General features: G+C 41.3%; 1 protein-coding gene across 1 annotated transcript; it reads right to left on the bottom strand.

Moving 5' to 3' along the window:
• Window positions 1-483: 483 nt before the first annotated feature.
• Window positions 484-27,621, bottom strand: ranbp2 (RAN binding protein 2). The gene is made up of 28 exons (XM_079464878.1): window positions 27,362-27,621; window positions 26,198-26,265; window positions 26,003-26,114; window positions 25,364-25,516; window positions 25,054-25,284; window positions 24,668-24,810; window positions 24,233-24,425; window positions 22,022-22,322; window positions 21,765-21,946; window positions 21,255-21,436; window positions 21,040-21,163; window positions 20,670-20,831; window positions 20,443-20,580; window positions 20,224-20,355; window positions 19,381-19,575; window positions 19,210-19,293; window positions 18,877-19,015; window positions 18,670-18,764; window positions 14,239-18,409; window positions 5,716-5,868; window positions 4,885-4,962; window positions 4,118-4,284; window positions 3,915-4,035; window positions 3,744-3,830; window positions 2,983-3,137; window positions 1,396-1,669; window positions 977-1,311; window positions 484-904 (listed from the first exon to the last, which is right to left on the bottom strand). Exons 1-28 carry the CDS (start codon window positions 27,431-27,433, stop codon window positions 599-601), a joined length of 8,553 nt encoding a protein of 2,850 aa, XP_079321004.1. The 5' UTR covers window positions 27,434-27,621; the 3' UTR covers window positions 484-598.
• Window positions 27,622-27,904: the final 283 nt, after the last annotated feature.

The raw sequence follows: 27,904 nt of genomic DNA, 5'->3' as shown, positions 1-27,904 counted from the left end.
TCGTGCTGCTATTCTGCACCTGTGATATTGCTAACACAATGACTGAGATGGAATAACTGATTTAATGGCACTGACCCCATCAGTAGTCAATCAATTTAAATCAATCAAATCAAGGGACGCCAGAATTTAAACTTCTTAATGGTTTGGTCAATATGTACGGAATGAGAACTTTGAAAATCACTGCACACTTTGAATAAATGGTGAAATGCAAATTGCCAAATGTTTATTAGAAGGAAGTGCAAGAAAACTCAAATAGCTTCAGATGTTTCTTGATCAGGGAAACCTAGAAATGGCAACGTTGAATTTCTGTGATATTACGAGAATCTGCAGAGGATCAAATCAAGTGACTAAAATACATGAACAGAGTAAAAGTGTGATGAAAGACTAAACGCAGAACCCATGTTAACCTCCAAAACATAACATGCACACAGAAGGTATTGCAATGAAACAATGTTTATCCCACAAAGGTTGAATGAAACGATATTGCCGGACTGAGTCTCAGTGCCGTAACTTTATTGATACATGAACATCGAGACAAGAAAGAAAATAAAAGCAAAGTTCCCACGCATGTTTAAACGGTGGGATAGAAATGAAAAGCTCACAATTGTCCACAGTCTATAATAGTTATCTTTTTCGTAGGTTTGCCATCCTTTGTGCCCAGTTCTCCCATGCGTTTCACCATATCCATACCATCTTTGACAAAGCCAAAGGCGACATGCTTGAAGTCCAAGTGCTCGGCCTTTTTCAGAGTGATGAAGAACTGAGAGGTGTTGGAATCTCTTCCACGATTGGCCATAGACAGCAGGCCGGGCCCTGTGTGTTTCACGTCAAAGTTCTCATCTTCAAACTTAAATCCGTAGATGGATTTCCCTCCCGTTCCGTCCCGGTTGGTGATATCGCCCCCCTGAGAAAGCAGATGATCAGACACTTTTCATCAATATGTAGAAACATTCAAAAGTGACGCTGTTATTGTTACCTGACACATGAAGTCAGGAACGATCCTGTGGAAAACCGAGCCTTGGAAACCAAAGCCCTTTTCTCCGGTGCACAGAGCTCGGAAGTTTTCGGAGGTTTTAGGAACGATGTGAGCGTAAAGCTCCATTGTGATCCGTCCGATTGGCTCATCGTCTACGGCGATACTGAAGAACACCACGGGGTTGGTCTCTCTTGAAAGTCCCTCAGCTAGGGACATCTGAGAAGAGTCAGCCTGCGACATGCGACTCTGACAGTCTGTAAACGTCCGTCTGAAGATCTCGGCCAGCTCTGGAGTCTTAAATTTGGCTGCGAGCTGTTCCACTTTACCATCTCCCTCTGTTTGTGAAAAATATAAATACATGAATGACATCACTTGGCAAACAAGACCCATGAAGAGGTGAAACGCGTTCTCTGTCTTACCGGCGTAGTCTGTAGCCGTCCACACCAGTGCGTTGGCGGAGGTGTTCATGGGCTTCAGCTCAATGCTCTTGGTCATGACGTGGTTGGCGCACACTTTGAGCACCTGATCTCGTCTCATAAGAACACGGTAGCACTTCTTTACAGGTTGGTAGAGGATCTTGAGGTCTCCAACTCCACGTTCTTTCCACTGGCCGAGATCGCGGTCCCAGCGGAAAAGTTTGGTTCTCCCTTTAAACAGAATCTCCTCGTCCTCTTCACCAGACTTCACATCCACCTTGAGGAGACAAAAGAAACGGTCTGAACATCGCATCAGCTCTATCACAGTCAGAACGCTTACGAATATTCCTGCATGCTTTTTAAATTAAACATGTGATGGTAGCACATTTTCATGTTGCGGTAACTAATGAAGCTTTTACCATGTTATACAGTATTATCATGGTGATGGAGTTCACTATATAAAGACAACACACATACACATGTAACAGATTCATGCTCATTACTGACACATGACTTAAATACACAGTTATGTTCACAATACTAGCAGTCCAACATCACTAAACAGATCAGTCACTGTTCTAAATGGGCAAATATTTGATTAGTCGGGTTAGAAGAGTTGTAGAAAACCATGCATGACATGCATGCTGCTAATTCTGTGAAATTGGATCATTCATTGAAAAGGGCGTGTTCACAATAACAACAGTGTGGAGTTGAATTTGAGAGGTCAAGATAAGTGAACCTTATTGAAGGACAAAGGACTGTCAGAAAATCGGAGTAAAATGGGTTGTTCATTAACTAGTAAGGACTGCAAGTAAATAACTGTGATTGGACGTCTGAATACAAATCAATATTTCATGTGCAATAATTGACTAATTAATGAACACTGTACATTCAGCTGGCTGGACATATTACACATATTTACAGTATTTGGAATGTCGTCGCACACAAAGTAGCAGATCAATTACATCCATTGTTTTGTACTCTCTGAACTCTTGTGTACAGTGCTGTATTTTAATACTCATTTACATATTTTCTCCTTCTGTTGTCAGATTTAAAAGAAGGAAACAGCACTGTAATGTCATTCTATTGAACTGCTAAAACCGCAGTTATATCTGCAAAATCATCAAACATCTAAAGTAAATGTCAATGTATTCCTTTATTTCTTTGTCTCACGCAGCGCACAGCTCCTCTCTGGGTAACAAAATATAGCTCCTGTATCTCAGCGGTAAGAGTATTGTGTTAACAACGCAAGGTTGTGTGTTGGATCCCAGGGGATTGCAGATACCTCTGTATAAATGTATAGGATAATGCAATGTAAGTCACTTTGAATAAAAGCATCTGCCAAATGCATAAATGTAAATGTATTTACAGACAAACTTTGCAACTGCCTTCAAACATATGAATGTAAACAGTGACGTGTGCTCATTCATTCACCAGTCGGCTGAGGTTTAGTCGTTCTTCCTGCTTTCTGGCCGTCATGTTTTCAACTACAGTATGTGTGACACGTGTTGTAATAATAAAGTGATGAATACATGCAGAGGTTAGTAAAAGAGCAACATTATACTGAGTGTGTAAAGCTGCTTGAAATACCTCTGGTAAAGAAACGATGGGCTCAAAGTGGATGTCATCATTTTTAGGTGCTTCTTCATCGCTGTTCTCTTCCTCCCCATCATGTCGTGTTTCTTCTCGCTCTTGAACTCTTTCAAACACTGACGCTCCCGCATTTGCCCAGGAAAACTCGGACTCTGCAGAAGGAATCAAGTCGGAGTTATTATCAGTAGCCTATTGTTAGCTTTCAGATATCATCTACTAATATAAACAGCTGGTTGGTGGATAAACTAACATACAGTGAAATTCAGTAAGGATGTGTTGGGACACATGTTCACCTGTGGTTTCAGTTGCAGAGAAAGGGTTTCCAAACAATGACACAAAGATGCGTGTTGTTCGAAATGTTCAGTAACCATAAAAAGTTTGTATTTATATTTATTACACGGCTACATTCCAAGGATCCTGATCACACTGAAGGGGATTATTCTTCCATAACAACCGGCTCTCTGTACATGTATAACCTTACTTACAGATATATAGATTTGACAACAGGCATGTGCAGCAGTCAGGCGCGGTGATTCGCACAGAGTCATCACTCACTCAATGACTTTCATTGTATTGTTCTTCACACTATCTATGTTGTATTGTTTCTATGGGGTGGTTTGATCATTTGATTAACGGTTTACTGACGTCAGTGGTAAATCACCGTTTGATTTTCATGAAGGATTGCGTGTAGTTTTGATGTAGGTGTGAACAGTGAACAATGGTGAATTTAAGAGCTGTTGTTGTAGCTTCAGTCTCACCTTTTTTACCAAAAGTAAAATCGCCTGAACTTTTTGCCAAGTCAGCAAAAGAGGATACGGCAGTAGTGCCAAAGCTGAATGGAGTCGCTGTTGAGTGACAGAAGAGAAAGACAAAAATCATAGGCATGTTCTCCACTAAACACCGAGGGATTCAGTCAATCCGACGCTCACTTGTGTCGGGTTCAGCGCCGCTCTTGCTGGAGAGGTCGATGGGACGTCCGGCATCAGTCTGCTCTCTCACACTCTTCACTGATCTGATATCAGCAGCATCGTGGGAAAAGTGTTCTTTGACCTGTAGAGATTCGACACACATCAACATGAAGAGCGCGTTTGACTAACAGAAGAAAGATGATTGAGCGGTGAATGAACGTGACCTGAGTATGTTTGAGTTTATTGAACTCCGTCATGAAGTCGTCGTGTCTATCGGCCTCAGGTTCAGAGTCGCTGCTCACTCCACACAGAAAGGTGGGAGGCAGCTGGAGACGTCGAGCTCTTTCCTCCTCATCCGGTGTCGCTTTCTTCTCCCACACCACAATGCAGTCTAAACAAGAAAAACAACACTCTTGATAACGCCCTATCAATATTATGTAATATAACAAAAACTTGATAAATCGTGGAGAAAATCTATAACACATCGTATCATTACGTGATAAACTGTCTGATTTACACCCCTACTACCCCCAACTCATCAACCGCTCTGCAATAGAACAAACATCACTGTGACTTGGAGCTTGGCTATTTGTTGTTATTTTTATTTGTCAGTAGTCCCCTTTCCCTGAACATAACAAACCGAACCGAACCCTAACCCAATTCACAAACCCCCACTATCTTGGTCTCAGTTACAGCAGTAGATAATAACAGTTATGATATTTGTGGTGATGTAAACACGTGTGTGATGAATTGAATGCCAGTTCTACAGCACTCGTTCAATTCCATCATGCATCATAGTAACAGTGTGTACACACGGCTAGCTGCTAGCCATTCATCGTAAGGCCCGCGCTAAACCAATTTCCCAGACTGCAGATGATGGCCGCATTCACCCACTGGTTTTCATTCGCTCATTCACGTGAACTAATCAAGAGAATAGTGAACGAGGGATGTGGGACGCAGCCTTTAACTAGAATAATGTCATGTGACTCACCTGGATCAGACGCTCCTTCACCTCCGTCAGGATAGAGTTTTCCTCTCAGACTCTTCACGGCACTTTCATACGTTTCATCTGTACAACAGAGATTTACATTTACATAAAACAGCAGAACCCACCAACCATCATGTGCAAACTGAAAAAAAAAAACATTTCCTGTTTGCATGAAAGCTCTCAGTATTAATGTCTCGGTTAGAAGTGAATGAACATCTGATGTAAACATGTTTTGGTTGGCACCACTTCACGCTCAGATCTTTGCCCTGTTTTCAGTCCGGACGAGTCTGTGCTAGTCCACACTGACAGAAAACCAATGTGTGATGGGCCCAAAACCCATTTTTGCATCAGATTGTGATTGTAATCATCTCACTGGAACAGCGATAGAATAAGCCTTTTGAAAGAACTACGTGTGAAAATCGTTGTTCTTCTGTGGCCCATGTTTGGATATTGCATATTTTTAAACTGAGCATAAGAATTGCACAATTCATCGCCCTAACCCTGATATGTATTTGTTTAAGACAAAGCCAGAAGTCTTGGGCTTCATGAGATTAATCGGCTTCATAAATTATTTTATTATTTTAAGTTAAACTGAACTCATGTCTCCTTATGATGGCTAACCCAACACACATAAAACTACTGAAACATGTTGTCAAATAATACTGAGGAAATACACAGTGCAGATGAAGCATTCATCATCCACACACTATTACCTGTGTACTTCATTCATAAGCTCAAAGCATGAGTCTATGTTTGCTCTTTAACACGACAGGCTACAAAACTACAATAAAAATACACCAATGTGCAGGTGCAGGTGTAATAAAAGCTTCTTACCATCATCATCATCATCACTGAGATATCCTGGCAGATTCTTGTAACAGAAGAAGGATGAAGGAAGCTTAAGTTTGGCAGCCAGCTGAGCCTGCTCTTCCGTGGGCTTTCGTTCAAATACAATCTCAACATCATCACAAACGTTCTGAGGAGAAACTAAAGGACAAAAACAAACAAACACCAGCTTCATCTCAACATCATCACAGCTTCATATGAATTTAACACCTGAGGAGTCAGATGAGTTCTCCAAACACTTGAAGGGGTACTTCAGCCAAGAAACTAAATTTCCCCATGTTTAACTTCCTCAAGGCACCCTCACTGAATATGACTTTCTTCTTGAAGAATAATGCAGAGGAGTTTAACACTAGGTATCCTTTTACTTCCAAGCGATAGAACGGGAGGCAAATGTTTGAAGCTCCAAAAAGTGCATCCATCCATCAAAGAAGTGCTCGCCACGGCTTCGTGGTCTTAACAAAGGTCCTCTGAAGCCAATCCATGTGTTTATATATGAGAAATGATCCTTTGGCTGCACGTGAACCTGAGGCTTGTTTTTCTTGCAAAGGATGTTGACAAAAGCTCACGCACAGAGGAGACTGTATTATATTGGAACAAAACGAGAAATGCTGCATTCATCACCAGAACTTTCAACACTTCACCGTCATTTGCCGGAAAAACAAGCTTCTGGTTCACAGGCAGCCGAGGGATAACAGAACCTACACATTATGGTTTACAGCGCTGTCAATATGGAGATTTCTCTTAAACAAGTGCATGTTTTGGCTTCAGAAGACCTTTGTCGAGCACTTCTTTGGTCCCCATTCACTCCCGATTCTAGTGGTACCTCTAGTGGATTTGACTTACTACCATGGGTGTGAGATCTTTTATCTGTGCTGCCCCCGCTTATGGAACTCCATTCCCTTAGATATCAGAAAGAGTCTTTACTGCAATTTATCTGTACATGCAGAGTGTTTGTTCAGTAATTTGTACTTTTATTTTATGTTTGTGTTTTGAAAGACGCCATTAAATAAAATGCATTATTATTATTATGATTATTCGACTGCATTATTCTTCAAGAAGAAAACCATATTCAGTCAGGGTGGTTTGAGTGAGTAAAACGTTGGGAAATGTTGTTCCTTGGCTGAAGTAACCCTTTCACACAAGCAGTAAATCCACACCCATGCAAACACACTCATGTTAGAAAGAGCTCTCAACCGTCACACCTCACTGTTTCTTACACATCTGGTGAACATGGGCGTCAGAACCATTGTCTGTGGCTGGGACAGAACGCACTCACTTTACAAGATCAATGATATTGGACACTTGAGGAATGCTCGATAACTTAAACAACATACATTATACAATAATAATAATGTGTAATATTAATTCATATTAATAATCCGATGCCAAATAATTGGGACAAAAGACCTCTCTTCAACCCCTAACTACGGATGCACAGAAATTAAAACTCTAGGCCGAAGACGAATAAAAATGCTTTTCATATATCTTCTATTTATTCAGCCAATCTTTTCACTACTGTATAAACTGAATGGTCAAATGCTTTTTATATTTTGTCTTGCTTTTCAATATAATACAATAGAACTTAAAATAAAATTGAGCAACACAAGCAGGCTAAATTAGGCCCATATCTGACTGCTATAAGAATCACGTACTGTACGCTGTAACCCTAAAACAAAACACTTCCTTTAAAAAGAGTCCTTCAACAATATAAGTTAAAAATATGTATAAAACAAAAACTGTTGGATTATTATAGGATCCACTGCAAAATGAAAGAAAAAAACATCTCAAGTCTGACTGACACCATCCTCTCAGAGGGTTCGCTTTGACAAGTTGGTTAGTTCAGGGAACTGTGTGCACACGACCGCTGTATGATGTCAAAGGATGACGCGAGCGGCAGGGCTTCTGTCAGACCACCCGCTCCAGTACACAAGTTTATATATCCACACGCTGCAGATCACGTCTGATGCATTAATAAAGTGTGTCTCTCTCTCTCTCTCTCTCTGCGCTGGTTGCTGCTCGAGCAATACATTTACAATTAGTCAAGAAGCAGACGCTTTTATCCAAAGCCACTCACAAATGAGGTGAAAACAATAGAACAACAATGCGCAGGTGCAGTTCAACTGATCTCAGTTAACCTACCACAGTATACCAAGATATGATTTCCTTTTATTTTTTGGGAGGGCAGTAGCAGATCGTACCAATGGTTCAGATGTTGATGGAAAAGAGAAGTTCTTAAAGACAACTACAGAATGCCTGATGATCTTGTGGCATGAGGAAGATGGTTCTAGAGTCGTGGAACTACTATTGCTCTTTATATGACATATCGCTTATTGCTCCCCGAACTCTTTGTAAGTCGCTTTGGAAAAAAGCGTCTGCTGCATGACTCAATGTAAATGAAACCCATCCGGAGGACGTGCATGAGAGTGATTATTTCCCTTGTTGTTTGACTGCAGAGCGCAGGGATCTTATGCGGTTACATAAGTCTGTATCAGTAAATGAAGATGTGGGGGGCTTGTAGGCCGAGAGCAGAGAGTTGGATGAGAGCGATGAATCTACATGACCTGGTAGTGCCGACAACATGATCTGTGATCATATCACACATGTTCGGTCAAATCTTTTTGGCCATTTCACTTAGTGAACACTGAACATGCTTTTTCTGCTATTTTCAGCAGAATATTTTCAGTTGCCGAACAATCGGTGGAACTTTACCATACACTATATTATTAAACACCTGTTCAAATATTTCTTTCATTTTGATGAAAACAAATGACTATGTTGTGATATGTAGGGCCCTATGATTTCCAACACGGAGAAAGCACGGACGGAATCGCGGAATCCAGACATAAAAACTGAATTTACTGTATAACACGGATTGTCACAGAATTTGGAAAATTTTGGATTAAATCATTTTCAAAACCCAAAAAATGTACAAATACTATGGTTTCATTAACTGACGAATAAAATGACAGAACTGCACATTCCCTGTTTGTATGAGGCGCCGTATATGTGTGATGACGTGACGTTAGTAAGGCGTGGAATTACGCCATATTTATAAACATTTATTCAAAGTTGAGACGATCATGTCGAAGAGACCATCTGAGACTGTAAAGTCTTCCAAAAAACTGAAAAAGTTTTCTCATAAAGTACTGCAAGCAAGGAGGACCACTGCCTCAAAATGAAAGCATCCTTCGTCTAACCCACTTACCTTTGAGCAACACACACATGGAAGCCGTACTGAACAAGATCAGTGGGAAGAATATGTGTGTTGTGGTTGATGAAACGATGAAGTGTTTTAACCATTGTTATAGACAAGTCAGTAATAATCGGGGATCATAATAAGTATAATAACAAAAGTAATCATCTAAAACTATATACAATAAATATTTTGTACTCATTTTCCTTCTGGTATTTAAAATTCAATACATAGAGGCAGATTGTTGCTGCTGCGAGAAATAAATAGAAAATGTAATACTAGGTATAACCATCAGCTGTAGTATAGACCCATATAAACAGCAACTTGTGAATATACGGTTCTGTTTAGGAGAAATTAAAACGGAATTTGGGGGAAAAAATGGATTTCATAGGGCCCTAAATATGTGTTGGGAAAATTAAGAAGAGTTAGATTTGCAAATGGGGGATTCAAACCTGTCATATAGCATCAAAACTTCTAGTCACACGTTTTTCACACCGCACAACTGAAGCTCGTAATAAAAATGTGGTGCTCCCGACGCCCATGACTGTAAATCTGAATCATTGGAAAAGTGTAGTGAATTGTGGAGTTTGATAACTGCTCACTGTGGGCTTTATTGAACACAACCCTTCATTTTACAGATATTGTGATTATAACACTAAGCAAGCAACACAAGAAAGCGCCACGTACAAGAATATTCATCCTCCACCTGATGGGACAGTTGCTAATTCCTCAAAATAATAAAACAACCATCAACGGTTTTCTACCATGCATACAAAATGAAATCTCACAATGTCTAATAGCACTAAAACTGTCACGGATCAACTGCCATACAAACGCTGCCATGCTGTACAAATAATAATAAATAGTAATTAATTATGCTAAACCATTTATATAGCGTTTTACATTTAAGGGGGGAATCTCCTCAAGCACCAATGTGCAGCACCCACCTGAATGAGGCGACGGCAGCCATATTGCACCAGAACGCCCACCACACACCAGTTTATTGGTGGAGAGGAGACAAAGCCAATGTTCCAAGCCAATTAGAAAATATGGGGATGATTAGGAGGCCATGATGATGTATAGGGACGAATTTGGCCAGTATGCCGGGGTTACACCCCTACTCTTATTCCAAGGACATCTTGTGATTTTAATCATCACAGAGACTCAGGACCTCGGTTTAAGGTCTCATGCGATGGACGGTGCTTTTTTACAGGATTGTGTCCCAGTCATTATAACAGGGCATTAGGACCTTCACAGACCACAGGGTGAGCACCCCCTGCTGACCTCACGAACACCAACAGCTCCAGCAGCAACCTAGTTTTTCCAGGGAGGTCTCCCATTCAGATACTGACCATCCAGGTACTGACCAGGCTCAACCCCGCTGAGTTCCAGTGGGCAACCAGTCTTGGACAACAGATTGCTATGGCTGCCGGCTTATGTGTGTCTGTCTTTCTCTAAAACCTGACATTACTGGGAGACATTGGAATAAAATGGCTTAGCAGACATCTACAAAACATTATCACTGATGCTACACACCCTGGGTTAAATATACAACAAAGACAAAACACTGCTGAAGATCTCTGACCCGGAGCCTGTTTCCATAAGGAGGTGAAACTACGAGTTAAAAAGTGAACTCTGACTTAGTGAAACAAAGTTTTAGGTTTCAGAACTTGGAACAGGACTTGCGTTAGTTCCATCAGCTCGGAGTAGGCTGACTTTACACATGCGCCACGACTAAGAAAAGCCATGATCAATGGAGGGGTGATATTACAATTCACCATGTCAACGGCAACTAGGGCTTTCACCATTAATCGTGCAATTCTATGCTCGGTTTCTCAACGAGTTACGCTTAAATCCCACCACATCTGAAAGCCAGAGGGCGCTCTCGCACAGAAACTACAATTAGGCTCCCCAGTCCCACAGAAGAAGTTCCGTTTACAACATAGTTCCAGGAAATGCCAAAGGGCATATTCTATCGGTGTACATGATAATGAAGTACATTTATAATGAGGATGGTTACCAGTGATGCTTTTTCAAATGCACTTTATGAACGATTTAATCTGGTAGTGATTTGAGATCGAGCCATACTTCCTACTGATCAAAGAGCCATAGTACACAGAAGAGCTGTGCCTAAAACACAGAATCAAAGCCTTGAGATTCAGAATCGTCCTAGACAGGTCTAAAGTGTGAATCGAGATGTATCGTCCCAGCACTAACAGCAATCAACAAAATCCTCTCCCAATAGAAACGCTAGTCCCTACGAATGAATGGACCTCATGTACAGGATCTTCTTTAAAAGTGCACTTCTCTGTGTGATAAACATGTACTGGATGAATCAACAAATGAATGAACTATCCATGTAAACACCTGAGGCTTTAAAGAAGAAGAGGAGACCGAGCCATACTTGACCAGGTTATGCACCGTTCTGAAACAGAAAACCCAGTTTCAGTGGGCACCAGATTTCACTAAAGCTCCTTTTTGAAACAGGCCATTCTAGTGAAGTCACAAACAAACAACAAAAGGGTTAGCAATCATGCAAACACGTCGACTGGTCGGGATTAATGTTCAGATCCTGAGACATGCCAGCCAATCACGAGTGGCCTAAAATACCTTCAGCTTCAAACTGTGTGACTGATGTGCAGCTCCAGAATGCCATTGGATTATGTTTGAAAAGTCTAAAATCCAAACCTAAAAGATAATTGTGTTTGTGTTAAAGACGACGTGGTGTTATGGAAAGAATTGTGTTTCATGAAAGATTAGAATTGCCACATAAACTTTCACACAACAGCTGGCAAAAGCAGGTTTTGTTTTGAATAGTAAAAGAGTTTAGAGATCAAAATGTTTTAGGATGCCTGTGAGAGTGCCTGAATTAGAAGTGTCATATCTATTGACTCTTTCCCAGCTCATTTTCCTGGTTTTATGAGAAAACCCTTCACTGCATTTTCCAGGTATCTGTGCTTTCACTGTTGTCCAGCAGGTGTCGCGGTTATACATTTTGTGAAAGATCACAGTATCTCTGAATCAAGTAAATGTAAATATTTGATCCGTTTTTATTCATTGTACTGAATCTGATAACGGCGGAGTCCATAATTAGAATGTGACTGATCTCAGCTGTTTAATGTTGCATCTGAAGAAATCTACCCGCATGTAAGAGGTTCAAGTGTAGTCTGTTATAGCATCGTGTCAGCTTTTTACATCTACCGATTGTAATTCGGCTTCGAAAGTAAAAAATATTTTTTTCATTTGTAAAGATGATCTGGATAGACAAAATGTGTAAACATCGTGAACATTTGTTTTTCACAGAGCTTTATTTTGCAACATTTCTTTTGGGAAAAATGTCCAGGCTTTCGGTCGAGGGTTCCAGCACGCTGTTACTTCTGGGTTAGTCTACAAAAGTATGTCATCTCTGAGCCACTCAATTATCATTTCACATTACTTGATCCTAAAATCATATACTTAAAAAATACATGATGGATTGTTTAACACTCTTCATGTAGTTTAAAGAGGACCTATTATGCCCCTTTATACAAGCTCATTTAACATAGAATGTGTCTGAAGTTTCAGCTCAAAACATGCCACAGATTATTTATTATATCTTGCATTATAAGCTGGTTTCTGGGTTTGTCTCTTTAATGCAAATGAGCTGCTGACACTTATAGTTTAACCAAAATGAAAAAGACCAGGAGAAAACTGAGGAGCGAACTTTGAACTTGAGCTCAGGTATACAGAATGTGCTCAGTGGCCACTGTGCGACCTCTTAGCCTGTCACAATAACTTCTTTGTTTGCCAATATACTGTCTCACAAAAACTATTGTGGTTATCAATATTATCATTTTATGAATATTCTATGCCACTAAAGACAACATTGACAGAATAATGCAAGTACACCCTTTTAAATGCTTAAGAATATTTAGACAATGAAATTAATAATAAATTCCTTTCCTTGATCATGATTGGATGATTTGCATTACCAGTCGTTATGATTAGTCCATAATCATACACCTGTGAAACATTACAGTATTACTGTATCTTTTCATGCTGTCATTTTTATAATATCTGACTATCTGAACAGTTACATTTAGTCATTTAGCAGACAAAGCGACTTACGAATGAGGTAAACAATAGAAGCAATTGGAACAACATAAGGACAACAGAAAGCATATGTGCAGTAAAAACCAGCAAGAAGTCCAGTGTGAAAACAATGGCGGACAGTGTAGAAGTCGATAGAGAGAACTCAATCAATGTGACGTCAGGTTACTGAGAGAATGCCAACAGCTCCTTCAAGAGGACAGTTGAGGTTTATTGGGGATTTTAGGGTTAGGGGGCTTTAAGTCATGATAAACTCGATCAGCCATTTTCTGTGGCAATAACATCTGTGACTGTTGACGTTTACATGGAAAGGAAAGTACACGGAGGAACGCATATTGAAAACACTCAAACATTTTAATCAATTCACTGTCATGTGAGAGAGAGGCACTGTCGAGACGCTGGACGCAACATGAGAGAGAGAGCAGATCTCAAATCTACAATGAATTAAGCGGTTTTGAAAATTAAAATTGAACTGGAAATCATGAAAACTCTATTAAGGCAGGCAGCAACGAATAAATCAATATGGGAAGTGGACACGAACAGCTTAAATTGATGATGCATCGTGATGTGATATGGTATAAAATCAAAGACAAGACTATTGAATGGACTCATGAGAGCAGCGTCACAGCCCTTCTCTCTCGATCTCCTACTGCCGCTTTTGTTTAAGATGACTTTTGTAGGTTAGCTGTATTCCTTATTTCATTGCCTCTGTGGCCCTTTCAAGAAAGTCAACTGTCTTGTTCAAGCTCTTCTTGAACATTCCCCACTGAGGAATGATTATTACGACTCGGGTTGTAAGTGTAAATGGGTTTGAAGATAGATCACGATGTTAACCTGTACGATTATCATAACACCAACATTTACTTATCTGCGACAGCAAGTCATAGATAAATCTTTTTGCCTGCTTTTACTCTCAACCTGATCGACATATAACATAGCGTTGTATCACTTCCATCGCACACTGCATTTGCTAAACCAAAAACTCATCAACAGACTAATGTGGGTTCTTTTTGTGGCGATTATTAAAAAGGTGGGTGTGTTTTGACCATCACAGGGTGTGCGATTACAATTACTGCAGACACTCCGTTATGTTCATGTAAAGATAGTAAAAAAAGACTTGCACAATAGGTCCCCTTTAAATCCATTTACCAGTTCAACATGATGTTATGTGGAATAACTAGAACCTTAACAAGCTTAACTCAAAGTAAAGATGAGAAAATAAGACCTACCTCTAGCTGGTATGTTGAATGGAGTTCCAGTCTGACTGCTTGCGGTCTGTTCAAAGGCTTTTGACTTCGTGGCACTTGTTCCTGACTCATCTTTGGAGCAGGGTGAAATGGAGGACTTTTCTTTCGCCGATATAGGGCTACCAAAGATCTTCTGTACGGATTGTTTTCCAAAGACAAACTTAGGAGGAGACACCACAGTCTTGATGTTCTGAGTACTGTGCTCTTCACCAGGTGTCCCAACTGGTTTCAGGTCTGTTTCCTCAGACGGTCCAGTACGTTCTCTAGTTGTTTCCTCCAGCACAGCGACCGCAGCCTCACCACAGAGCGTCTGTTTGGCGGTGGCCAGCACTCCAGAAGAAACCTGGGCAAGAAGTCTTTGTTTTTCCTGAGCGTCCTTTGCTTCTTCAAAGATTTGTTTGAAAGCAGCGGCAGTCTCCTGCAGTTTAAAACGCACTGCTAACTGTTCAACTTTGCCCTTCCCTTCAGCAAAATCGAAGGCGCTCCAGATCCACGATTTATCGCTTCCTTTCATTGGTTCGAGGTTCATGGTTGAATTTATCCAATGGTTCGCACAGAGTTTGAGAACCTGGTCCCGTCTCATGACGAGTCTCACGCACTTAGTTTCGTAATGCTGTAGTATTTTAAGGTCTCCTATACCTCTTTCCTTCCACTGACAGAGTTCTTTGTCGTAGCGGAATAGCTTGGCTCTGTGGCTGAAAACCACTTGCTCATTTTCCTCCCCCGTCGAGACTTCGACAAGGTCCGGCAGCGGAACAATGGGCTCAAAGTACTGCCCATCCCGCTCTTCCTCCTGCGACACCTCTTGCTCGTCATCTGTTCCTGTGGAAAGCTGGCTCTGGTTCAGCTTAGATGGGGACTTGAAGGGACTGACAATAGGCTGAAAACTAAAACTAAAGCCTGTAGACGATTTGCCAAAGCAAAACAAATTTTTTGGAAGCGGATCAGGTTGCAGAGGAGTTGCGCACACAGAGGTGTCAGCACTGTCGTCAAGTGCCTCCTTCTGCAAATCATAGTTATCCCACTCCAAAGTGGGTCCGGTGTTTTCAGAGTCAGGTTTTGCCGCCAATTCAGAGGCCTCGTTACTTGTAACGTTTCTTTCCTCGTCTTTGCTCTGATAGGTTAAGAAGGATTTGAGGTCTTTGAGACCAGTTTTCATTTCTTCAGCTTTCTGTATAAGATGGGCCGTTCTGCCCGAGCTGACAAGCTTGTGAGGGGTCTGCAGAGGAATATCCAAAAGGAGCCGTTGACATTCCTCAAACTTTTTCTTGAAGTCTTCTGCCAGCTCTGGTGTTTTAAATTTAGCAGCAAGTTGCTCTGGCTTGGCATCTCCTTCAGAGAAGTCATTGGCTAGCCACATCAAGGCCCGATCTGACCCAGCGAGGGGCTTTAAGTTCATTGTGGTTGTGATCCAGTGGTTAGCACATACCTTCAACACCTGCTCTCTCCTCATAAGAACTCGGAGTTTGCCATTTTGATTGTTTTTGAGTATTTTAAGGTTGCCAACCCCTCTTTCTTTCCACTGACCAGTTTCTGTATCAAATCTAAAGAGCTTGACACGTTGCGAATACAAGATTTTCTCATCCTCCTCCCCGGTAACAAGGTCAACCCTCTCAGGCATCTGAACAACTGGTTCAAACTGAATATCATCGTTCTCCTCGGTTTTGTACATTTCTTCATCTTCTTGATCCGCAGATGGTTGGCTGATCTGCAATGAAGTAAAGAGTTGCTTGCCAGCCCCTGCAAAGCCTTTGAAATTGGGATCCTTTGACCCAAGCAGAAAGGTACCTTGTGAGGACTTTGCCAAGTCTGCAAAACTGAAAGAGTTTGACTTGCCGCTAATAAGAGGATTGTCACTATCAATAACATTGTCTGCAGACAGATCCGAAGTGGCTGTATTGTTCTCGTTGTGCTGTTCTGCTAAATTTCTGAGGAGTTGAGATGCAGATTCATTTTGTGACGACTTCGCCTCCGACTCCCCAGTGCCAAACTTGAATCCACCCGGAGGCATTGGCATGGAAAACAGAAATGTTGAACTGCTTGATGAGTTATCCGTCTCAGTTGTAGAAGGCACAAAGTTGAAGTTTTCTGAAGACGTTTTATCTTTACTCAAACCAAAATGAAAAGGAGGGCCCGAATTAAAAGCTGTTTTAATTCCAGCTGCGGCAGGTTGGTCGGAAGAACTACCAAAACTAAAGGTAAAAGATGAACTTGAGGGTGCAGAAGAGGTCTTGCTTTTCCCATTTGGGTTCGCCGTTTGGCATGCGACACAGTGGCTGGACGCACCCTTATTTCTTACCAGGCAAGTTTCGCAATCCCATTGCCCGTCTTTTTTAGCAAACATGGCAGCCAACCCACCTTGCGACGTTGATTTATTTGTTCCAGTGCAGCAGGGAGCTTTGCAAGAAACACATTCAGTTGCTGTTGATTCGTTCCTTACTAAGCAGATTTCACAGTCCCACTGACCCTCTTTCTTTACAAATTTAGAGCCAAATCCAGAACCAAAAGAAAATGATGTTACATCCCCTTTCACGGTTTGTGACGAATCAGTCTGATCTGCTGGTTTATCAGCCTCAGTCACAAAGTTCGGAGGTCTCAAAACGGCATCGGTTAAGCCAAATTTAAAAGTATTAGGGATTTGAGATCCAAATGAGCTGACATTCGTAAGGGTATTCTTAAGAGAATCCCCAGGAAGTCCAAAAGTAAAGAGTTTAGAAGAAGGAGCAAACGGCACAGAGTCTTTTCCTTCCTCCTGAGGTGTATGACCCTTAATGGATGGACAAGGGCTGTTGCAGGCCACACATGCTGCAGATGTGGGGGTGTTTCTTACAGCACATACGTCGCAATCCCATTCACCCTCTTTTTTTAAAAAGCGAGTTTTGATATCCATGTCTTTGTGTGACACCTGTTTTTCACATTTTTTCCCTAGGTTTTGGCTTTCCTGCTCTGAAGACTTCAGCGAAAACTTCTGACCCTCTTCGAATTTTGATTTGAACAGCGCCGCCTCGTCTGCCGCTTTAAAACGTATGGCCAGCTGCTCGGTCTTGGGCATTTCATCCGCATAGTCCATGGCATACCACACCCAGGACTTGTCAGATCCAGCATTCGGTTTCAAAGCCATATCTGCTGTGATGTAGTGATTAGCACAGATTTTGAAAACTTGCTCCCTCCTCATCAACAGTCGAACCTTCCCAGATGATTTGTGTTTCAGAATTTTGATGCTGCCAATGCCCCTCTCCTTCCATTCTTTGGTATCAGACTCAAATCGGTAGAGTTTGGCTCTGTTACAGAACATCTCCTCTTCCTCCTCTTCACCGGTTTTCACATCAACTTTATCAGGTAGAGGCACAATGGGTTCAAAATGAGGTCCCTCCTCATCCTCTTCCACGTGGGTACTCTCATTATCACTGTCAACACTTCGTTCTTCTCGCGTCTCCGCATTTCCAAGTAAAGGTTGAATTCCACTTGGAAAGTTAAATGTTTGCTCAGTCGTGCCAAAAATATTTGCTTTGCTAGGAGCAGAATCAGTGGATAAAAATCCTGCAGTATTTTTACCACCAAAGGTGAAAACTCCACTCTGGCTAGACGGCTGGTCTTGAGTCTGATGTTTTGCTTCAGACAATCCTTCAGTTTTGAGGGGAATTCCTGATGTCAAAAGTCCCAAAAGACTTTCACTGTTTTTCATTTGGGTAGACGAAAAGGTTAAATCTCCATCATTAGACTTGAAGTTAGAGTTGAACTTGAATGCGGTTGTGGCCGAGGTTGATGGAGCAGCAACTATGCCACCGAAGTTTGGAACCTTAGGAGACTCCCCGGAGAACTGCTGCCCAAAGCTCATCTTGGGTTCTGTCGACTTGGTTTCACTGCTCCTCACTGCCTGGACAGATGTTACAACACTTGGCTTGGTGAAATATCCAGGCTCAGGCAACGATGGGTTGGTTGTAGGCTGAGGAACATTGTGAGTGTAGTATTCTTCACTGTATGGTGAGAGTAAGGATGTAGCTGGTGACTCGAATCGAATTGGAGCACCAAACACCTGTTCTTGAGGATATATGCATGCGGGTGTAGACTGAAGAGGTGGAGTGTGTGTTGATTGTTGTAAGGCATACACATGTTGCTGTGGAGGAAGTCGATTTATCCCATAAACTGGACCCTGCAAAGGCAATCAAACAAAACTTTGAGAAAAAAACAAGGTCAGCTGTGGGCCTATTGGTTAGAGCGTTGGGCTTGTGATCAGAAGGTTGACGGTTCTAATCTCAGTGCCAGCAGGTCATGACTGAAGGGCCCTTGAGCAAGGCACCTTACCCCTGATTTCTCTGCAGTAATGTTCCACTGTATAAAACTACTTGTAAGTCGCTTTGGATAAAAGCGTCTGCCAAATGAATAAATGTAAATGTAAAAATAACCAATTACCTTTGTTGGCGTAACGTTGACAGCAGGACGTAGAAGGTACTGCGAGTTATACGCAGGGGATTGATTGTAGTATCCCGAGGGCCCTGTAGTGGCAACTGCCAAAAATGAGCAATAGAAGATGTTTTCAAATATTTCTTAAGAAAACCCCTTTTAAAGAGCTCTGACTTTTAAGACATGTTTGGACCGTAAGAAAGTCAATAAACAGACCTGTAAGAGGAACCCCATGAAATGTCTGTGTCCCTGGAAAAGCTTCCTGGAGACCTTCAGCAGGGTAACTTTCTCCATACATCCTATACGGTGATCCTGTAGCATCAGACGAGTTGTGACGCAAGTCATGGACCTCATTCTGCCAATCAAAAGAAAAAGACATGTAAAACAAATGCCTGACCCAGGTGCCATCGACAAAAAAACTGCTTGAGATGTCACTCAGGGCTCTTTTTTTCTTTTTAACAGATCTCTCAAATGCACAATTGCTTACAGCCTAATAGGTATTTCTAACAAAATACTTATTCAAGTTTCAATTGTAACCGAGCCACAGACCTTTAAGGCTTCGACCTGCTGACACAACATCTGTAAGAGTGACTTCTGATCCTCAGCCCAGTGAGGAGGGGTTCTAGGGGAAAACTTTGAGACACAACAGTACCACAAAACTGTAAGTCCTGCTCATCCAATGACAAAAGCATGTTTGTGCAGTTTTCTGCTACGACGTACCACTGGCCTTTTGGAGGGTGACGTGACGCTTTTGGTTGGGGACGGCGTGGAGAACTTCACGTGTGCTTCTGTGGGCTGACTGGGACTGGATGTCAGCAGATGATCAAAATGATCTTCACCCATCTCTCCGTTATCCTCAAGCTGCAGGTTAACTTCATTCAACAAATCCATCACTTCCTCCATAGACACAGGTAACTTGCAAATAAAACACATGAGCGCAATAAACAACAAGTGTACTTTGAAAGCAAGTTGAGCGTTCATGGGTTCAGTGGTTACAATAGCACAGACAACATTTAATGCAGTGTGAACTGTTCCCGCGTTTGAAAGTAAGCAGTCTGCCAAGATGTAAAGCTGAAGGTTAATGAATAATAATGAACGTTTTTGGCTTGGAAAAGAGGGAGTAGACTTTGAATCATGTAAATGAGTCGTCCCTAGTCCGATTTTGCCACAACAAAGTCCCCGCCTCCTTTTTGCTAGGACTGCCCACAAAAACTTCAGCCCCAAACACTGTAGCTTGTGAGCCTCATTCGTGGTAGACCAATCACAGCAGACTAACCATCTGACCAATCACATCAGACTAGGCTAGCGGAAAGGAGGGGATTAGACAGATGAATCACAGAACGAATCACTTGAGTCAGTCGAGAAGTAAGGTAACAATAACTACCTATTATTACGAAAAGTTTACACACCTATTATGTACATCAACTTGTTGTTGGACACTCCTTAAATTAAAGTATGACCTTTAAAATCACTAGTTATCTACTGTTTAAAAAGGCATCTGCAGGCTGGCTTAATACTTCCTATATTTTCGTACCGTTTGAGAAATGATAAAGTCTGTCGTACCTTCTCCACGTCCTCTGCATTGGCCTGATTGATCTTTCTTAAGTATTTTCTGAACTGCCGAAGAAAGTTAGCGCACCGGTCTTGAGTCTCCTCCAGCCCGTTCCCAGCCTCCTCTGAGAGTCTCTGATAGATCTGACAAACAAACGGCAAAACACATCATCTTAAAATGATTAAAGGTGATATCCCTTTATATCAGGTCGGAAATTGTCGTCTAAGCACCTTAGCGAGATGCCAGTTAGATGAGATGCTGTTCAGCTTCTGAAGCTGTGAGATGGCTTCATCGGTGTTGCCTTCGATGTCAAGCAGTGCAGCAAAACTGATGGCTGCCTCTTCCTCATAGACACGCACATCTGAGGACTACAGTTAAGAGCACTGACAGTCATTAATCCAGTCATTTCTACACACTCACAGTTATCATCCTAACCCTATGAGCATTGTCAGCGCACCTTAATGTCTCGACTCTGGAAGTGTTGGAACATGGGTTCCAGAGGTTCCGGGATGCTCCGTCTCTTTTTGATTTTCTCAAGTGACGGAAGCACAACCTTCCAGTAGTGTACACTACGGCCAGCATACTCTTTCTGATCATAGTAGGAGTTCACCCTTTCACCCTGTTCACACAAAAACGAACCAATTAAATTCAAACTTCACCAGGTGCATTCTGGGATTCTTTTAACGCACTGCTGAAGCATTTCTCATATGCTGGACAGACCCTCCATATTATTTTATTGAAGTCTGTAGATGAATTTGAGCACTCTTTCAAATCATAATAAGTGCATGAGAACAGAAGGGTGTGAATGGCAGTTGAGGTGGATTTACAGCGTTTGTGAGATGCCGGGCCCAGTGTATAAGCAGCGCCGGTTGAAGGCCGTGTTTCTCCCCCGCCCGTAGCGTGTTCAGCCCGTGCTGAACAACCAATCGTAGATTAGCTGACATCCCCGGCCTGGAATAAAGAAACAGATGTAGAGTCAGAGGTACACACAGAAAGTGATGATGTCATATGATGTTGACGACACCGACGACAATTTACTCACAGTGTTTTTTTATGAATCAGACAGTAGACGGCGTCCCACCACTGTCTCTGTTTCTCGGAGGACAGAAGCTTCATGATGTTCATGGGAGAGCATCTGGGCTCATGTGACTGATGACTCGTGCTCATCTTTGCAGTCTCTTGCATTTGAGTGTAGCACGTAAACACAACACCACACAAAAAGACCTATAAAACAAACACACACCACATTCAGTTCACAAAAGTGACTGTAATCAATTCGCACCACTCGCTGATAACTTCATACAGTCTCAGTGTTGTTTATGGATCACAAAATCTGAGGAATATCTTTTATTTGATGATGTTGACGGAAATTATTGATTCTCTGGCCGGCTAATGTTCTTATCTAGATGTGGATCAAGACTTGTTTTTTGAACTCTTTTACTTGAACAATTTTTCATTCATTGATTCATAGAGCGCAGACGGCACATCTGATATTATTTTTAATGTGTGGAGATAAGAAAGTAAAAAAAGGACTTGAAAATCAAGTACACACCTCGAGATCCAGCAGGCAGATGGATTCTGGGGTGTTAGTGTCAAGTTTGGAGGTCTCAAGAGTGAGCCGAGGGAAGAGCTGTCTGAGCCAATCCTGAAGAGACACTCTGTGACCCATCAGAGCCCACTGCAGAGCCAACCACGTCAAGTGCTGAAGAGAGCCGGCGTGACACAACACCGAACCTGCAACACAACGATACACATGAACCTACAATAAACAGAACAAAACAAAAGTGATTGTGATGTTGTTATTATTACCATTGTCCCACTTGGTGAGATCGGTGACTTCAGGTACGTGTGCATTAATGCTGCTGATGTCATCGTTGCTGATGAAGGACAGATGTTCCTCTGTCTGTGAACCGAAGAGTTTGTCCATAAGATCGTTCTGGCCGATCTTATTCCTGAACGCTTCGACCACTTCTTTCACCAGTTGCCCAGCGTTCAAGCTCAAATTTAACAACATGTGACCCGCTTGACTCTGACGATCACTGGCCAACAACTCCAGAGGATGATGGGATTGAAGGTCACCTTTGAAAGCTTTCGCTTTGGGTCTTGGAGCCTGAGGCAGAGAGAGTGAACTATGACCAGCCAAAGACTTGAGAGATTTTTCAAGTGAGGGAGCGTAAATATTCGGGAAGGGCAATATATTATCATTTGCGATACACCGGTAACATTTTTCCCCATTATAGGAATTTGTTTATATCACACAAAGACTATCAAGTCAAGTTAAAGACATGTATCTCTGCGAGACCCATTCGCAGCTAAAGTAAAAAGAAAAAGGAGCTCTAGCACTAGAGAATGATACAGCCCCACAGTGGGCTTTAGATTCGCTTTTGTTTTATTTGCTTGGTTAGTTAAATATTTGTTGATAGTCATAATACATGAAAAACGGCAACATTTAGTTGAGTTAAAAGTTTTCTTTAAATATTCAATAGCATTTTGCAGGTGTGTGTGGCGAGCAAGGCGGGACGAGGGATTTATTTATTATTATACATAGGAATTTACAGTATATTTGACCTGTGTTTCTCTCTCTCCTTTATAAGTGTGTGTGTGTGTGTGTTTTGGAAATTGGAAAAGACCCACACGATTCGGCGGTTAAATTTGATTCTTTAAGCGCAGGTTGTCAGTGAAGTTTGGTTTTATGTGTTTAAAACAGTCATACAGTCGTCCTTTAAAAAGCAAACGACATTTACGCTTTTTTGGGCTTCCTTTACTCGCCAAAGAGTAATCGTGATCCATAATAACCTGATCCATTTGCGTGTAGTTTCTACAACCGGAAACTGAGGGTCGTGCGGAGCAGCGGATATTAAGTCACTTATATGAGACAAGGGATGGAACATCATTTTTAATAGAAATTTCTCTGCTTATGCACATTGTTGGGAACTTACATTTTTAAAAGATGTACTTTTAGTTTTCCTGTTCTATGTACATCTTTCCTCTCATAGGTTTTGCTCACATAAAGTATTTTTTAAAGTTGTTTTTCCTCATAAGCAAGGCCTTATGGAATCTGCAGACTTTTCATGTTAATTCTGCACAAAAATTTGGGGGAAAATCTACATAATTCTGTGGAATAGTATCAAATGGGTTAACATTGTCCATAATTATAATTGTTTGAAAGGTGTTCAAATAGTCTTAAACTACTGCGTGTCTATACTGTATATTTGAATGCAGTTGATATTTCAAAGAGGCAGAGAAGCTTTTTTATTGATTGATGCTAAAACGACTGTTTAAAAACTCTGAATACACCAGAGCAAATATGTGCGAATTAATTTGAACCAACAGAAAAGGTGAATGTCAAGACCATATTAATATATTTTATATACTATATGAAAGAGTAAACATTTTATTGCTTATAGAGTTTAAAGCAAAAAAGAAAGGGGGTGTGTAAATATGTTATGTTGATTTAAGTTTGTAATAATTACATTTTTCTGCATGTTCACAACACGATGTAAAGATAACTTAAACCTTATAAACCTTAACCAGAGAATTTGCATTTTGTTTGTTCTCGCTTTGAATAGATTTGAAATGATCCCGTAGTGTCTCAGGTAAAAGACTGATATATCAGGTTCCCTGAACTTCACCGTGGTTAGGTTCATTTTAAATGTCACAAAAATATTACATTGTTGCGCCTAGTGTGGAACAAACGGAGAGCAGAGTGCTGGCAATGAGGATGCAGGGAAAAGTTCAGCTGCTGGTGAAACCGGTCGCACCGCTTCTGCTTCAAGGCATGGAACGAGAAAAGACCGCAGCCTATAGTCTCTAACTAAAGCACCTCCTGGGGTCAGGAAGAGAGGTTTACCTCCACGGCTCGCTCTCAAACCCTCTCATAGACCTTGCTAGACCTGATCATTATTTTGATATATAATCAATTCACTTTTTGGATCAAAAACATTGGTGAATGAATGGTACTGTATTTAAATCATCATTGTTAGAAATACCAGAAAATGTTGTGATATAGTTTTGGTGTACCTGATAAGCAATGAGATAACACAGCGCTGCTAAATCAAGCACAGATCTCCACTGCTGTTTGTCATGAGCGGTCTTCATCAGCAGATGTCCAGCATACAGGTACAGATGAGCTCTCATCTCTGTGAACATCTCAGACAGATCATCCGCTGTATTTCTGGCTGTATTCTTCAGAGACTGCATCACACGATCGAAACTGCAAACAGAACATTTATTTTTATTTTTGGATGATGTAGGCCAGCATCAGACGGTTGGTGGTGTTTTCAAGGTTCTCGTCAGCTTGTTTGGGCTCGGTCGAGTGTCAAGACCGCACATGGTTCAGATAAAACACGCAGTCTCTGCTGACAGAAAGTAGACCTAACCCTTCACACACACATAACACAGTTCAAACAGCACTACAGTTTTGTTTTATTAAGGAGCGACAGAAGAGAAACTCACATGCAGAGAACATCAGCGCTCTCCTGACTGCTGTTCATCTTCAGCGTGAGTCTCACGAGACTGCAGTGTGACAGTAAGAGATCTTTCTGAATCTTGCGAGACGTCTGCTCATTGTTCAACACACTCGGCTGCCGGAGATAATCCTGTAAGAGACAAATCACACATCCGACCCATTAGACCACTGCATAGGTTTCTCCTTCCTTCTCTTGTATTTCTCTGTGAATAGCTGATATAAACCATACACTATCAATAACAGTGTCTGAAAGCGAGCTCTTTCATATCGAGTCCAGCTGTGCGTTTTGTGTCTTTGATGTTTATGGACCAATGTATTCGGTCTTTGCACGTCTGGGATTTTAACATGAAATGTACAAATATCCATCGCTTACCTGAAGAGTCTCGACCATGACCTTGTACCAGTCCAGACTGTCTCTGAGAGCTCCGCTCTTCTCCACAGCGAGACAGTGTTTGACAGCGTCATCATAGCGTCCGTCTGAGCTGTACAGCTGAATTAATCTGCTGTTAATGTTAACATCATGAGGACGAAGCTTGAGTTCAGACTCCAGCAGCTCATACAGCTGAGTGAAACCCTTCTGTCCCTCAGCGCTCAGAAGTTTCTCCTGAAACAAACAAGCACCGGCATCAAGGGAGATATAAAACACTGCAGCGGGTTGAAACTCTATGCGTTACTGCACTGACCCTCAGATCAAACACAGCCGGATGACCCGGCAGCAGCCTGTAAGCCTTCTCCACCCAGAACTGCGCTCGACTGTCATGAAGCGGTTTACTACAGAGCAACTCGGCCACTTTCAGAACCAGATCTCGCTGGGCTGGATTCAGATCCACTGAACGCTACAACACACATCAGATAGACAACACTCAAGCAACAGAGATTCAGAAACATGTGTTATATGGTGAAGCCCTGAATGTAAATGTGTTGTTAATCTTGAATTTTTATCGCAATCTGCAAAAAAAGCTTATTTCACGCCAAAAAATTATACAGTACAAAAAAATGCAATGAGATTTAAACAAAGTCTAAAAGAATTTTCCAAAATATCAGATAAAATCCATATATTGGTTATCTGAGTTTCAGAGTAATTATTATTCATATAAAACAAACAGAGACCAGAAGTTAACTTCAGACCATCTGTAAGCTGACTATTAAGAACAAATTATAACTCAAAATCTGATAACAAACGATTGTGCGATAAGACAGAACCATGTGTGAATTTAACTTTTTAAAGCCCTTTACTTTTTTAAAAAGATGTCTGCAGAGTGTTTATTTCCCAGGGACACAGTGAACATGTATTTAAATATATGTAAACAATATTCAGGTACCTTGTAACATCCCACAGCCTTGTCAACGTCACCGTCACGTTCAAAGAGTTGTCCAAGAAACTTGTGTGCTTTAGGGTCCTTTGGTTGAACTGTTAAATAATCTGAAACATGTCTGTGTGTGACGGAGAAAGAGAGACGGGGTTAAAAACTCCTTTAGAAACATCTGAGAAAAACAAACTGGGCTAAAGAATTTACCTTCTGGCAAGTTCATACTCTTTAGCTTCAAAGTATAATTTTGCAAACAGAAATCCTTTAACCGGCTTCTGCAAGAAACAAAAGAAGCTTGAGCTGCATTTTCATCACAATAACATAATACTAGTCACATAGCATGAACTTTTCTCTCTCACTTCCTTCAGCTCCATCCACACTGTAAATAACATGAAACCAGCACACGCTTCAAACAAACAATTATTATACATTTATTTATCAGTTTTGGCCCTGAACACTGTAGGATGATAAAAGAACAGGTCTTGGGTTCTGCAACGATTAATCGCATCCAGAATAAAAGTCTGTTTACATAATAAATGTCTGTGTACGTATTCATTTTGGATTTATAAACACATTCACGTACAATTCGACTTTTATTCTGGATGCGATTCAAATCATTATGTAAAATAACCATGATAAAAACAATGTAAGAAATACAATGTATACACAGTGAAAAATAAGTCATATTTATAAACGTTCTTTGTTTAAATAGACAAAGATTAAAAGTGTGAACATGTCGCAAAGTGTCTGTCTAACAGGAAAACTTTTATCCGTCACGTTTCCGCATTTTTGAACGTAACTCTTAGTTTATTTCCTGTTAATGATCAAAATATTAGAATCAAAATACAAGACGGATGTAAACCTGACAGATGAAGAATATAAAGAAGAGAGACAGACAGGGCTGAAAGACAGACAGTTCATTTCTGTCCTCGTGGCTGAAAACACTTTTTTGGCGCGTTTCCGGCTCTATTAACTGAACACTCAGATGTTGTTGTTGTTAACGTGTGTAACACTTTTATAGACTGAACACGAGCGTGTCTGTGTGTGTGTGTGTGAGAGAGAGAGACATCATGAGCAGGCCTGTGTGTGTGTTTGTGTGTGTGAGAGAGAGAGACATCATGAGCAGGCCTGTGAGTGTGTGTGTGTGTGTGTGTGTGTGAGAGAGAGAGACATCATGAGCAGGCCTGTGAGTGTGTGTGTGTGTGTGTGTGTGTGTGTGTGTGTGCGTGTTGATGTGTGTGTTGGTGTGCGTGTTGGTGTGCGTGTTGATGTGTGTGTTGATGTGTGTGTGTGTGTTGATGTGTGTGTGTGTTGATGTGCGTGCGTGCCTGCTTCGGTGTGTGCGCGAGCGCGTGTACCGGCTCGTCTTACCTCTCTCTGTGAGGGAGAAGCGCTGAAAACGGATGAAATGTAGCGCTCCACTTCTGCTTTACTTCTCCTCATGACTGCAGTCTGATCTCCAGCGACTGATCTCTCGATCTAAATTCTGATCATTTGAGCACTTCAACAGATTTAATAACAGCACTCTGAACTCACGTAAACACCAACTGCTAGTCAGACTAGCTTGACTGACAGCGACGCAAATGGCGCAAATGGCCAATAGGGGCTGGCGGAAATACGTCACTTCCAGTGGAGGCCCAAGCGGATTTTCGTCAACTAATTCTGACCTCAACCCGGAAGTCATTTATGTAACGCGCTGTTTTAATGTCAATAAATTCTTGTAATGTTTAAATGCTACAAACTTATTGTTTAAATGTCATTAAATATCTTTAATGTTACTAAATCCAGACATTGCTTCCAGGTTTTTATTTAGAAAGTAAACATAATAATAGTTAGGAGTGAACAATAAAAAAACATCAAATAAATACATTTTTAATAAAACTGAAAAATGTGAACTCAAATAATTAATGTATT

Source organism: Barbatula barbatula, assembly GCF_947034865.1.
Source record: "Barbatula barbatula genome assembly, chromosome: 9".
NCBI classification, from domain to species: domain Eukaryota; kingdom Metazoa; phylum Chordata; class Actinopteri; order Cypriniformes; family Nemacheilidae; genus Barbatula; species Barbatula barbatula.
This window is presented reverse-complemented; position numbering and strand designations above follow the sequence as displayed.